At 43.9% G+C, this 12,570-nt stretch overlaps 2 protein-coding genes across 4 annotated transcripts in view; one reads left to right on the top strand and one right to left on the bottom strand.

Annotated features, from left to right (window-relative positions):
• Positions 1 to 1,085: 1,085 nt before the first annotated feature.
• On the bottom strand, positions 1,086 to 9,976 carry FKBP14 (FKBP prolyl isomerase 14). Its single transcript, XM_064674062.1, has 4 exons — positions 9,570 to 9,976; positions 7,404 to 7,555; positions 4,526 to 4,653; positions 1,086 to 2,691 (listed from the first exon to the last, which is right to left on the bottom strand). The coding sequence occupies exons 1-4, from the start codon at positions 9,959 to 9,961 to the stop codon at positions 2,533 to 2,535; spliced, it is 831 nt and encodes a 276-aa protein (XP_064530132.1). The 5' UTR covers positions 9,962 to 9,976; the 3' UTR covers positions 1,086 to 2,532.
• Positions 9,977 to 10,272: 296 nt separating this feature from the next.
• PLEKHA8 (pleckstrin homology domain containing A8) overlaps positions 10,273 to 12,570 on the top strand; it is a 54,728-nt gene continuing 52,430 nt past the window's right edge. For 2 of the 3 annotated variants that reach the window (XM_064673922.1, XM_064673933.1), the window contains exon 1: positions 10,379 to 10,530. In XM_064673922.1, the coding sequence (XP_064529992.1) occupies positions 10,491 to 10,530 (40 nt within the window). In that variant the 5' untranslated portion in view covers positions 10,379 to 10,490. Of the gene's footprint in view, positions 10,531 to 12,570 lie in introns of all 3 variants that reach the window. The other variant, XM_064673944.1, reaches the window with a different exon arrangement.

Here is a 12,570-nt window from a genome sequence, read left to right as displayed (position 1 = left end):
CTACACAAAAAACCAAATAAAGCATCTTGGTCTTGCAGCTTCAATATGCAGCTGGCATTAACAAATAACTGTATCTTCAATGACAGTTATTTTTATGAAATGCTCTAAAAATCCAAGGAGAATGTACATTTCACAATGTTTGCTTACTCCATACTCCTATTTAATACAGAAGAAACAATTGGCCCTTACTGAAGTCACATACTGGCATCCCGTTAGTTAAGCTTAACTTTTTATATATTTGGTCAGTAACATGTGCCAAGTTTTATTTCATGCTCTTATGCTTTCACTCCCCAGCTGTATGTTCTAAGAACATGCTAAACACTGCAAATGACAATGTAAAACACTGACAGACCCAAAGTAAGTATCAGTTTTGCTATTCCTGGAAGCACACACACAGAGTATTTCCCCTTTGGTTGTTTGGGTACCTGCCAGTTCCCACATTCCAGGCAAAACTGCCTTAAGGATCAACTTCATATCCTATTAGCCCTCCTTGGCCTAGGTTCCCACGTAGTCAGCAGAGAAAGACTGGAAACTCTATTTGCTAAGGCATCTATCCCAATATAACACACATGACATGAGCTGCCCCCAGGTGCCTAATACTCTCCTGACTGCAGGGGAAATCAAGACACTCAGCACAGAACACATAAGCAACCTTGGGCAAGCTGAAGTTAGGCAAGCTTGATTTTCCTAAGAGATGAGAAAAAAAATATCATTATGCAAAACCATGCATGGTAAGAAGAGCTAAATAGGTAATGATTATTCATTATTTCCTCACAATAAAAGAATCAGGGTAGGCAATGAGCCTAAAACTGAAGGAAAATATTTTCCTACACTATTCTACTGTTGAATTCACTGCCACAGAGGCAAAAGTATAAAAGGGTGTGAGAAAACTAGACGTTATCATTGAGGAAAAATACCTAAAGATTACTGAAAACAAAATACATTGCTACAATTCCTTGTCATTTAGAACAACAGCCACAAAATGTCAGATGCTGGAAGAAAAACAAAACAAAACAGCCCACCACTGCATACCTTCAGTGACACTTTTTTCCCCCAGAAAACAAGCCACTATTGACAGCAATCTGTAATGTCCATAAATTGAACTCTGTTTAATGAAGCAGTCTTCTAATCCTTAGTTGCAACACTAGGTGGCAGGGAAACATCTAACTCACCTACAGCATTGAGAACCTTGAATGCAGAGTCTCACTTGGCAGTAGTCAAGGATTAGTGCAATGCAGCAATCTCAGGATCATATAGCTGGATTTGCTTCATGTCCTTACATAGCTCTGGGCAACATTTTCCAAGTACAACGCTGTGTTCGTAGACCCACAGGTTAGTGATGTCAGAATGCAGGCTATTCTTTCCCTGAGATGCCTTGCCCTCTCATTTAAGAAATCATGGATGATTGCAAAACATTTCTTCCTCTCAAAAACCAGTTCAAACAATTCCATTTTGTGTTTGAAATCCTCATGATCACCATCTCTGTAAAGACACAGCACCACAACATTTACTTCATGCCCCTGTTTTTCTAAAAATTCACTTTATTATTTAAAATTCACATCGCTTGTGTGCTACTTGTGAAAAATACTGCAAAGGGGCAATGAAACAAGTTCTGCAACTCATGCAGCTGCAAAGCAGGCAAGCCCATGGAAATTGTTCTTCAGGCCATACTGATCCTCCTGTCAATACACTTTTCCTCTTGTAAGATCTCCCTCCAACTGTGAGGAGAAAGGTGTGATCTTTTTCAATGAATGCAAACTCTGAGTTTCAAAACAAATATGTGTGTACATTTAAAGGACACCACCTACCTCTGCACTGCAGCATAATTTGCTGTTTTCCAAATTACAGACATTTCTTAGAATGTTGCTGGCAGTAGAAGTAAAAGTCTGACATTTAACTCTTGCCTTGTTCACATAATTTAACAAAAAATGCAGACAATTATTGGCATGGGTGGTAACACTCTCCCTTCAGAAGGGCAAAATCAGCACAGGATAATCATTCTTCTCATTCAGCTTTGTACCATTTCCTCAGCTGTATAAGGAGATGCTGATGCCTTCCAGTACATCCTTTTAAAATCTGCAGGAAAAACCCCCGAGGTCAGCACTGCTTTTTAAGCAGTGACACACAAGAAGGAAGGTCAAGTATTTAAGACACAGACTAGAAGTTATACATAAAGTAGTTGCTGAAAGTGATCTTGGCACACAAACAAATCACAGAAAGTCATTGAACTGGATTTTGATTTTCACAATGTTTGATAACTAGAAAGTTTGTTTCAGTTCTGAAAAATAAGTTAATACAAAATTTGAAAAATACTGATGTGCAAGTCTTTGCTGTATAAAAGGAGGTACATTTTCATACTTTAAAATAGTTTAAAACATTCATACATAATGAACAGAAATTCTCTTTTATATAAACAAAGTGTTTCTTTGCCAACAGCAATCATCAACTCCAAAACACAGAATTAAGATGACAGGAGAACCAGACAGTCTAAGTCACTGCTATTTGTGTCCAAAAAAATTATGCCACCCTTTTCTACAGCTCATCATGCTTGTATGTAAATTCCCTTGCAGATATAAACCCATCACTGTCTTCATCTTCTTTATCAAAGATGTCTTCAACCAAAGCATCATGCTGTGTGTCATTTACCACTGCTCCATGCTTTTCAAATTCTTTCTTCAAGTAAATTTTCACCTATCAGACAAAAGGTGAGAGATAACACTTTTAGGCTTATGCAAGAATTGATGACTGTAGTGTAAGAGAGGGTCACCATGTTCAGGATGGTGGTATTAGATAATAGATACCTTCTCTCCTGTGCCACTGCCAGAATAATACTTGTCTGACTGATTCTGCAGCTCCTATCAGTGATGAGAGTCTTTAGTAATAGAAGTGACAGTAAAACTAGCAAATCTGCTGCCATAGCTTTATGGTACCTGACTGAAAAATGAGCCAGGACAGCTTGTCATCTGATGTCTATACAGTAAATTATAAATAGCTAGGCAGAAGTTATTAGCTGCCAATTGGTCAGAGACCCAAACAACTTTTCCACATCCTAGTACTTTGACAAATCAGAAGATGTAAACAGCTGCCCCAAATATATAAAGAAATCTGTCACAACCTCAGTGTTTGCTGCTCTAATGGGAACTACGGTAAATGATTTGTAGACATCTCAAAATTTTGAATGACAAAGAGTCAAGGTAGCTTTTAAACAGACTTCTGGAACAGTTACTTACACTAAGCTAATTACTAATGGTAAGCAGTGTTTTGAACAAAATCAGATTATTTTTACTCAGTTTCTACAGTTTAACTGTTGAGTTTCCAACTGTTCTGAATTGCAGAGCCTTCTACAAGAATAACAATACCAACATACCCACCTGTGAAACAGATACCACTTGTATAAGAATTGTAACAGTGGACTGTTAGCAGCCAGACAAATGGGCCATGTTTCAGGGCTGTTTTATAAATTTCACACTGTGGTATTTGTTAGGTTTATTGCTTACATTTCCAATACACAGCTATTAGGCACCCTGACACCGTCTGATGCATAGTACAAATGATTAGCCTTCTGGGTCTAGTAAACTGTACCAGGCTCAAATCAAAAAGAACTCAGTTGTTTATACTAGGTTCTCATGGATCAATTTTGCACATTGGGAAAGCAGAAGACTAAAAATAAGAGGCAAACAGAAGGTGAATAATGCTGACTACATGTCCTTCACAGAGTGAATGCAGTGAAACAGGACTGCCCTACAGCAGCAGAACTTCTAATTCCAGTTTATTAATAAATCAGCAATTAACTCCAAAAAGCCCTGAAGTCTGGCTTTATTCTGAAGATGCTTTCTTTCACCCAAGTCTCCCATAAGCACCCATGGGTCACGTGCCTATGCTCCAGCTTACCAAGGCTCCTTTTGAAGCCCTTTGGAGTCCAGAATTTTCAGCAGGATGCAAGGCTCAGAGTAGTGCAGCACAGATGTGCACCCTTGGCATAGTTTTACTGAAAAAGTCTATTCTTAAGGTGCAAATAAGTATGTGAGCTGAAGCCAATCAAGAAAGGCAAACCACAGACAGGAGCTAGCTAATTGTTGAGCAAAGAATGGCATTTAGTAAGAAAGGCACCAACATGAAAATGCCAAAACCATGAAAGGCAAAAAAACAAAGCTGAGAATTGTAGGGCAAGCAACAAAGAAAGTCATCTCCAAAGAAGAACAGAGGCTCACCCTTCCCCACATGACTAATCACCACCTGGCCACCAAGGGCCTTTTGAGTGTCTTACCATTAATGGTATCAGTTCAGCATTAATGGTATCAGCTAACAACTCATTAGTTACCTCAACTGTCCATCACCCAATAAATAATTCCCTTAAGTACTAAGTAGTATGTATTCTGCTTGTTAAGTTGCTCTGTGCACAGCAGTAGCTAAAATCTAACTTGTGTATAGATACTCCTCTAGCAGGATCAAGTTAAGCCTATCTTTTCTTTTTCACTGTCCCATTCTGTTAGATTTGCTCACAAGAGAAGAGTAACCCACTCACCTCTTGCTTGGACAGTTTCCAGTCATCATTAAGATCCATCTCTTGGAATGACTCATGAGACCGTGGCCCATTTCTAATTTCTAGAAGGTCAATGTTGAAAATCAATGTGCTCTCAGGTGGAATTTTTCCTGCCCAAAATGGAGAAAAGTTAAAAACAAACTACATATTCAGTGCCATACAAAAGCCACATGCATCAGAGCAATGTTCCAGTAATCCTACTTATTTCAAAGCATCCTGCAATTTGAATTAACATGGATAAGCATCTGTATCAGTGATAACAGTAACCATTTCAGACGGTGGCCTGGACTCTGAGCAGCCCTTACAGCATATACACAACTTTAAATGCAACTACTTTTGCTGGAGACCACCAGGTGTTGATGTGAGCTCTTATTCAGCAATCATCATCACAAGTTTCTTAAATAACATTCTTGAATAATTTTTTTCATGGCCAGAGCCAGTTGAAGAGGAAAACAGTAAAGGAGACTGTACAGTCCGGGAGGCTACAGCTAAGACTAATGGACAGGGCAGCAAGAACAGAGAATTTAGTCCTCCTAATACACCATTACCCTGCCAGGCTCCAAATTCCTCTCCACTGCCAACTGACACCCTGTATCTGCTATTCTGCCACTGCAAAAAAACTCATTTGCAGAGAAAGACAGAAGGGCAGCAATGATGCCAGTATCCCACAGCTATCTCTGGACTGCTGCACAAGGCACTGAGCTATTTCCAAACACACAGCAGAAACTAAGTATATAAACCTGACCAAAAGGCATGTGTTGTCACAATGTCATTTTTGATGCAGGTGAGAAGACCAGTAACTTCCTAATAGTGCCACAGACACCCCCCCCCCAACTGCCACCACCCTTTAAGGATTTCAGTTCATTAGGCATTGGCTTTTACAGGGATGTGATATGCCCTCATGCTGATGGCTGAAAGTATTGTCAAAGACCTTTTAGCACATCACTTTGCCATTTTATATAGAGGGATTGAATAGGACCAAGTATATTTCTATATTGGATGGCAGCACCCCAAAAAATATTCCTATCCCTTGAGAATATAGGAAAAAAACTAATCCACAGCATCTACTTTGGAGCTATGCTGTTAAATATACTCTGAGCTGCAGCAACAAACAAGCTTGTAGATTTCTGAGATGAATAAACGTGCAGAAACTTCTGGAAATACAGGGTCCAGTGCCCTGATCAGATTTTGAGACACAGGTCATTTTTCTGAGTGTTACAGAAAAAGGCATCTGACTTGAATGATGAGTCAGAAAGCAAGCAAGGTGGGAGGCTAGTGAAATTATTTGCATTTGGAGTAAAGCATGAAGAAAATGAAATAATTGTCTTCAAGGGCATAACTGAAAATAGCAACATAATTACGCTCAAATATTTCAAAGTCTTCCTAAAGTAAGTCGTTTCTTACAGCAGTTAGCACCGTTTACTTGTTTAACCTTCTTGCATTACACACAGAGGTGAGGCTCGCAAGTCTTTGAAGAAGAATTGTAGTGCTTTACATATGAATCAGAGCAATTAGGCCTGTGATGACCATGTGAGCACTGCAGCATTTCATTTCTTTTTGTAGAAAAATTTACAGCTGTGCCCTGCATACAGGCAACGAGCTGACCACCACAAGTGTCCTGTTCTCTACTAGAAACATGATTATTACTTCTAATACTACGTCCTGAATCCCAAACCAGGGCTTCTAGAAAAATATTTTTTAAAGGGTATTTCAAGAAAGCAGGGTATGGAGCAGGGTATGTATGGAATACTACTTAGCATGATGTAATATGGAGGACTACTTAGCCTGTGTTCAGCCCTACTTGTCAGAAGATACAGACATGCAAACACTCCTCACACCTATAACAGTCTCATATTAATCAGAGACAACATTAGCAGGATGGACTATATGATCCTAGACATTTATCCTTCCTGCGTTGAAACCCTGCATTACCACAGGTCCTTTGTGGCAACTCTTGTCGTGACAAAAACAGTCATAATATTTGCTCGAAAAAAGTTAACTAAAACAGACCCTGTAAGGCAGAAGCAGAGCTGTCCCGCATCATTCAAGATGCCACTTGCTTAACTGTACCTTCCAAATCTGCCCTCCCATTAAAACAGAAATCTGGAAACACTGAAAGGAAAACTCCCAAACATCATCAGTAGTAGCCAGGTTGAGAAAACCCTACAAGAAACGCTTTTCCCTGTCTGCACACCATTCAGCACATTTTCAGTAGGTGACAACGTGATTGCTCATGCATCTGCACATCTTACTATGGTTAACAGGGACCACTGTCCACATTGAAAACAGCTATAAGAGGTAAAGAATTAATGTCCCTATATGGATAAATAAATAGTGACTTTGCACTGTATCAGCTAAAAACTGGTTGGGCAGCAGTACAGGGAGTTTCTTAGGGTTTTAAAAGAAACCTGCAAGCAAGAATGAGGCTTGCACATGCACATTCAAGAAATATTACCACAAAAACAGATGCAACAGCCAAAAAGCCAATTGTTACCTAGTAAACCACCTCCACTTGATTGAAAAAAAAAAAAGGGAAAAAAAAGCAAAGGAAAAAAAAGAAAAAGCAGAGCACTACTGAGGACAGCACTAACAGAAAAGACACTTGGAACATACAGCACAGCAGCTACCATATATTTCTTGGGGGGGGGGGGGTTTCCCTGCATTCACCACATAACGACTTACTGCTTATTTCTGCAGAAAATAAATTTGAGAGAAAGAGCACCTGACTCCATCAATTTTTCTTACTTAACGGAATCTGCCTGGAAAGCTAGAAAGCTTGCTACCCTTTTAGGCCAAGAACAACAGTAAACTACAGAGATTAAAAGCAACTGAAGTACGGGAAAGGCTTCAGGTGTTTTACCTTTCCCTTCTTTTCCATAGGCAAGGGCTGGTGGAATAGTTAGCTTCCGCTTCTCTCCCACACACATGTCCTTCAAACCTCTGTCCCAGCCTTTGATAGCTTCCCTTATGCCAAGTGTAAACCACATAGGTTGACCATTGTTATGCTTGTGACTAGAAAAGAAAGGAATAAAACACTTATTATTTAAACATCTAGTCCTATAAAAGGCACAATGAGCAAATGGAATATGCTTATAACATAGATATATAATCAAAACCACACCACTGCTCGGCACCCTGACATTTCTCAAACACCTAAACTTTCAAAGTCTTTAAAATTATACTTTGCATAATTGCAAGGTTCCTTGAGAAGCAGAAAGAAATAAAATAACATCTACACGGTGTGTTTATGACAACACTGAGCAATCAGGATCCCCATCTTCACTTCCCTGCTCACCTATTTCCACTTGGAAACTGATCAGACTAGAAGGACATTTCTACTTAAAAATCTACAATCAAGGTCATGTATACTCTTCGGTACAATGCAAACCAAGACCCAGCCTGGCCATGATTACAATATACCTTTTAACATGCTTAGAAATACCAGCCTCGCCTCTTCGAAAAAAGCTGTTAGAAAAAACTCAAACGGTAAAATAACTACACAACAGATAGTCTAGAAAAAACAGAAACAAATGCATGCAAAATAGTCAAGTTTAAATTAGGGAGACGCAATTTAACCAGATGGTACAACCCGGACTACTTTCACTCTACTGACAGGCACAGAATTTAAAAGCTCTACTTACTAGTCATGCAGGAAAGGTGCTTAACAAGAAAACAGAGCACTTACAGAGATTAGTCAGCAGCAAAAACTTAAGAGTGTCACTGGAAGTTCTTTTAGAAAGGCAGGTTAACTACAAGAGAAAATTAGTGAGATTTTAGTTGAGTTGTCTACAAGAGCATAAACATGCAAAACTGTCTTTTTTTTTTATATGTTCCATAAACATAGCCTTCAGGCACAGCCTGCAGAGCCGTGAGCATTTTGCTGTCTCCCACGATTAACACTTCGTTGATGTTTTACAGGACATCCAGCATTAGCAAGTCGTCGGAGACTCTTTAGCAGACTCCCTCGAATTTGTGGCTCTTCCTCCTATTTGCATTACTGTGGCTCTCTTATGTTGACTCGTCTGGTCGGGAGTAGGTGAAAAATACCCTTTCGGTAATGAAAAGCTGTTATTGTGCTGCCCGTAGTGGAAGGACACGTATAACTTTCTTTTTTTTTTACCTAGAAGTTTGCTTTAGAAACCAGAAAATTTGTGCATAGAACAAGACCTATTAAACCGCTGAGATCACATAGCAAAACTTGCACTTAAATCACAGAATCATAGAAAGGCTTGGGCCAGAAGGGGCCCTAAAGATCATTTAGTTCCAATTCCCTTGCCACGGGCAGCAGGGACACCTTCCACTAGACCAGGCTGCTCAGAGCCTCATACAACCTGGCCTTGAACAGTTCCAATGATGAGACATTCACAACTTCTCTTGGCAACCTGTCCCAGTGCCTCGCCACCCTCAAAGAATTTCTTTCTAATATGTAACCTAAACCTACTCTCTTTCAGCTTGAAGCCATCCCCCCTTCTCCTGTGACTACATGCCCTTGTATTTTAAATAGTCTCTCTCCATCTTTCCTGTAGGCTCCCTTCAGGTACTGGAAGGCTGCAATTTGGTCACCCCAAAGCCTTCTCTTTTCCATCCCTGAAACTGTTCAAGGCCAGCTTGGATGGGGCTCTGAGCAACCTGGTCTACTGAAAGGTGTCCCTACCCATGGCAGGGATTGAAATTAGATCATCTTTACGGTCCTTTCCAACCCAAGCCATTCTATGATTCAATGATTTGGGATGGGATATGGGATGGCCCATCCCTGGAAGTGTTCAAGGCCAGGTTGGAAGGGGCTCTAAGCAACCTGGTCGAGTGGAAGTCTCAAGGGAACTTAAAAGTCTCTTCAAACCCAAGCCATTCTATGATTCCATTTTACACACACACACACACATATATATATTTTTATATATATATACATATATATGAATATATATGCATATATATGTATGTATATATATATGTATATATATATATATATATATATATATGGGCAAGCTCGCCCACCAGCTCGCCCGGAGACGCGCCGCTTACTTACGTGGAGTGAAACATGGAGCCGTCCCTCTCCAGGTAGCCCTCGTAGTGAACCAGCATCATGTCCCCCCACTTTGTCTTCCTGTGGCAGATGAACGGCTTGTGCAGCACCTCCACCTTCACGTCGGCGGGGGGGATCAGCGCCGCGCCCGCGCAGCCCAGCGCGGCGCACAGCAGGGCAGACCGCAGCAGCGCCGCCGCCATCGCCGCCACCTCCCCTCGGCTCACCGGGCCGCCATCCCGCAACCGCAGCCGTAGTCGCAGCCCAAGTCGGTCGATCGGTCGGTCCGACGTGGCAGCGGCGTTCAGCACTCCTGACTCCCGGCGGTCCAGGTCCCCCAGCGCGCCCTCTGATTGGCTCGCATCAGGGCGAGCCCGGGAGAAGCCACCGCCCATTGGGGCGCGCCTCTGTCCGTCCCCCAGCTCCCCCAATCGGCAGGCTCGGCTGAGCGGAGGGGTGGGCGGGCCCGTGCGGTCCGGGCAGCCCCAGCGCCGGCGAGCGGGGGAGCCCTGCGGAGCGCGCGCACAATAGAGCCGGCCGCTGCCGGCCGCTCATTGGGCGGCGCCCGCGCGGAGGGCGCGTTCCGATTGGCTGCGGGCGGCCACCTGCTCTGGGCGTTCCGCGCCTGTTCCGTCCCCCCGCGCTCCCCGTTCCCGCCGGTCACGCGGGCCGCGATTCACAGAGCGGTTTGCGCCGACGTAGCGCCGCGGGGCCGCTCGGGGGCTGCGCGGCTGTGGCGCGCGCTGCGCCGGGAGCGTGGCGTCGGCAGGGGGCGGGCGCGCCGCGGGCCGGGCGGGGCGGGCGCCCCCCCGCGATGGCGCTGGGCGGTGGCGGGGAAGGCGCGGCGGGGCGCGGGCGGCGGCGGCGGGCGGCGTGACCCCGCCGGGGGGCGGCCGCGCTGCATGGGGCCGGGGGCCGGCCGGCATGGAGGGGGTGCTGTACAAGTGGACGAACTACCTAAGCGGTGAGTTGCTGCCGGTGCTCAACCACGGCGGGACGGGGGCCATCTTCTCTTGTATATATATTTATACAACTACATATGTCTCTGTTCGTCTGTGTTGGCTGGGTGTGGGTCAGCGCTGCCTCCTGACCTCGCCGTGCACGGGAGCAGCCCCGGCGCACCCCGGTTTTCCAGCCGCGCCGCCACATGGTCCCCGCCCGGTTTTTATCCCGGTGCCAGCGCCCGCCCGGGGCGCCCCGCGCCCTCCCGGATCGTGGGTTGGGGTTTGGGGTTGTTTCGGGTGCGCCGGGTCACGCTCGAGCAGCGAACTTCCCCGTCCTACACACACCCCCGTGGAACTTCTGTTGAGGCGAGCCGGGGTTTCGGGGGAATCCCGGAGCTGGGATTCGGATGAAAATGCTTGGGGAAAAAAAAAAAAAAGAAAATAAAAAAGGGGGCTATTCTGCTAACTCTAGGCCCAGATTTTAATTTTTTGGGTGTTCCCGTGCCAAGGAAGGCTTGACTTCCATGGTAGAGCGGCAGCAGCCGTGTGTGGGCAGGCTGTGCTCGGCGGAGGTGAAAGGTGGTGGGGTCAGGAGCACCGCAGAGGCGGAGAGGATCTGGTGCCACCCGTGTTCTGTGGAATGTCCACCGCCAGGATGTTCACATGGAATCGGGAGAGGCAGAGTCATGTGACTTGGGGTCGTGGATGAGAGTCTTGTCCAGTGGAAACCTCTATTGGAACAGTTTGGAAACTTGGTGGTCAGAGAAAAGCAACCACGACCACCCTGTACTGCCAGGTGCGAGTGTTGCTCCGTAGTGTGTGTACGTGGGTTGCCGCCTTGCTTCGGTTTTTCTCCAGAGAGGCTGGAACAGCTGCACCTCTCCGGTTTGCTGGGAAAGTGTAGGAAATCAAAATTAAACAAAGAGAAAGCTGAAGCACAAGCGAGTGTTGAATTAATGTGGCAGGGGGATGGGAAGGAGTAGTGTGAGAGCCTGGATTTATTTGTGTGCTGGAAGATTGCTGTGACTTTTCCCCTTTAGGCAGTAGATGTTCTGGATGGGGAATCAAAATTTGTCGGGTCTCAGTGGATAGACATGGATTTTTGTTGTTGTTGTTAATTATTTGTGAATGCTCTTGATTTATGAAGTCTGTGGCAGTAGGAGCAGCCATGCTTGGCTTTTTCATTTCAATTGCAAAACGCTGGCAGTGACACTAGTCTATACTATACTAGACATAGTAAAAATGTCTATGGTTCAGTTGATCTCAAGTTTTATGTGTTTTTCTTTGCATTGCTGAGATGCTGGGGTGTATTTGTAAGCCTTGCAATTGCTTTCTTGCCATGAGAGTTGGAGAATGTGTGTCTGTGGGAAGCAGTGCATGTTGCAGTAACTGACTGGCATTTGACGTTTCAGTATTAGTGCCCGAGTGTTCATGTGGTTGGCTCAGCTGGATTTGTCTTCTGTTTTGATGGTAAAATGAAGACTTAAGAAATATTAAGTTTCCATCAAAATTAAATTTGTTTTTGTTAGCCACAGTGATAAGAGCTTCCAACCGAATGACCCTTCATGAAGAAGGGTAACACTTTGCAAACCTCAGTCATATGGGAATGCAGACAGAGGGAAGCTCTTTTCATTGGATATGTGAGATTTGCATTGTCCTAAAACTAGAAGAGGTTTTATTCTCAACAGAGAGAAAAATCTGTGGTGGAGGATTGAGGCATCTTTCTGACTTCTCGTCAAAACTTGACTCTGCTAGCAAGTGTGGTGGTCATGTTCTCTCTGTGCCTTTTCTTAGGTTGTAGAAGGTCTATGGTATGTTTGAGAACAATAAATTTGCTGTTCTGCAAGTGAACTGTGCCTACATATGCTTTCTTTTGGCATAAAATGAAGACTTCCTGCCCTGAAGCCATTGTATTATAAACTTATGCAGAGATTAAAAAAAAATAACCGTCATTCTGGAATGTGGTTGTTTATTGTAGCAATAGCAAAGAGCTGTAGAGTGAGAGACAGGAAAGCCTCCTTTCAGGGATTAAGGGAAGTAAGAAGGTTCAACAGGTCATC

The sequence above is a fragment of the Pseudopipra pipra genome, chromosome 1, assembly GCF_036250125.1.
Source record: "Pseudopipra pipra isolate bDixPip1 chromosome 1, bDixPip1.hap1, whole genome shotgun sequence".
In the NCBI taxonomy this organism is placed as follows: Eukaryota; Metazoa; Chordata; class Aves; order Passeriformes; family Pipridae; genus Pseudopipra; species Pseudopipra pipra.
Note: the sequence above shows the minus strand (reverse complement) of the source record. Positions and strands in the feature narration are given on the sequence as shown.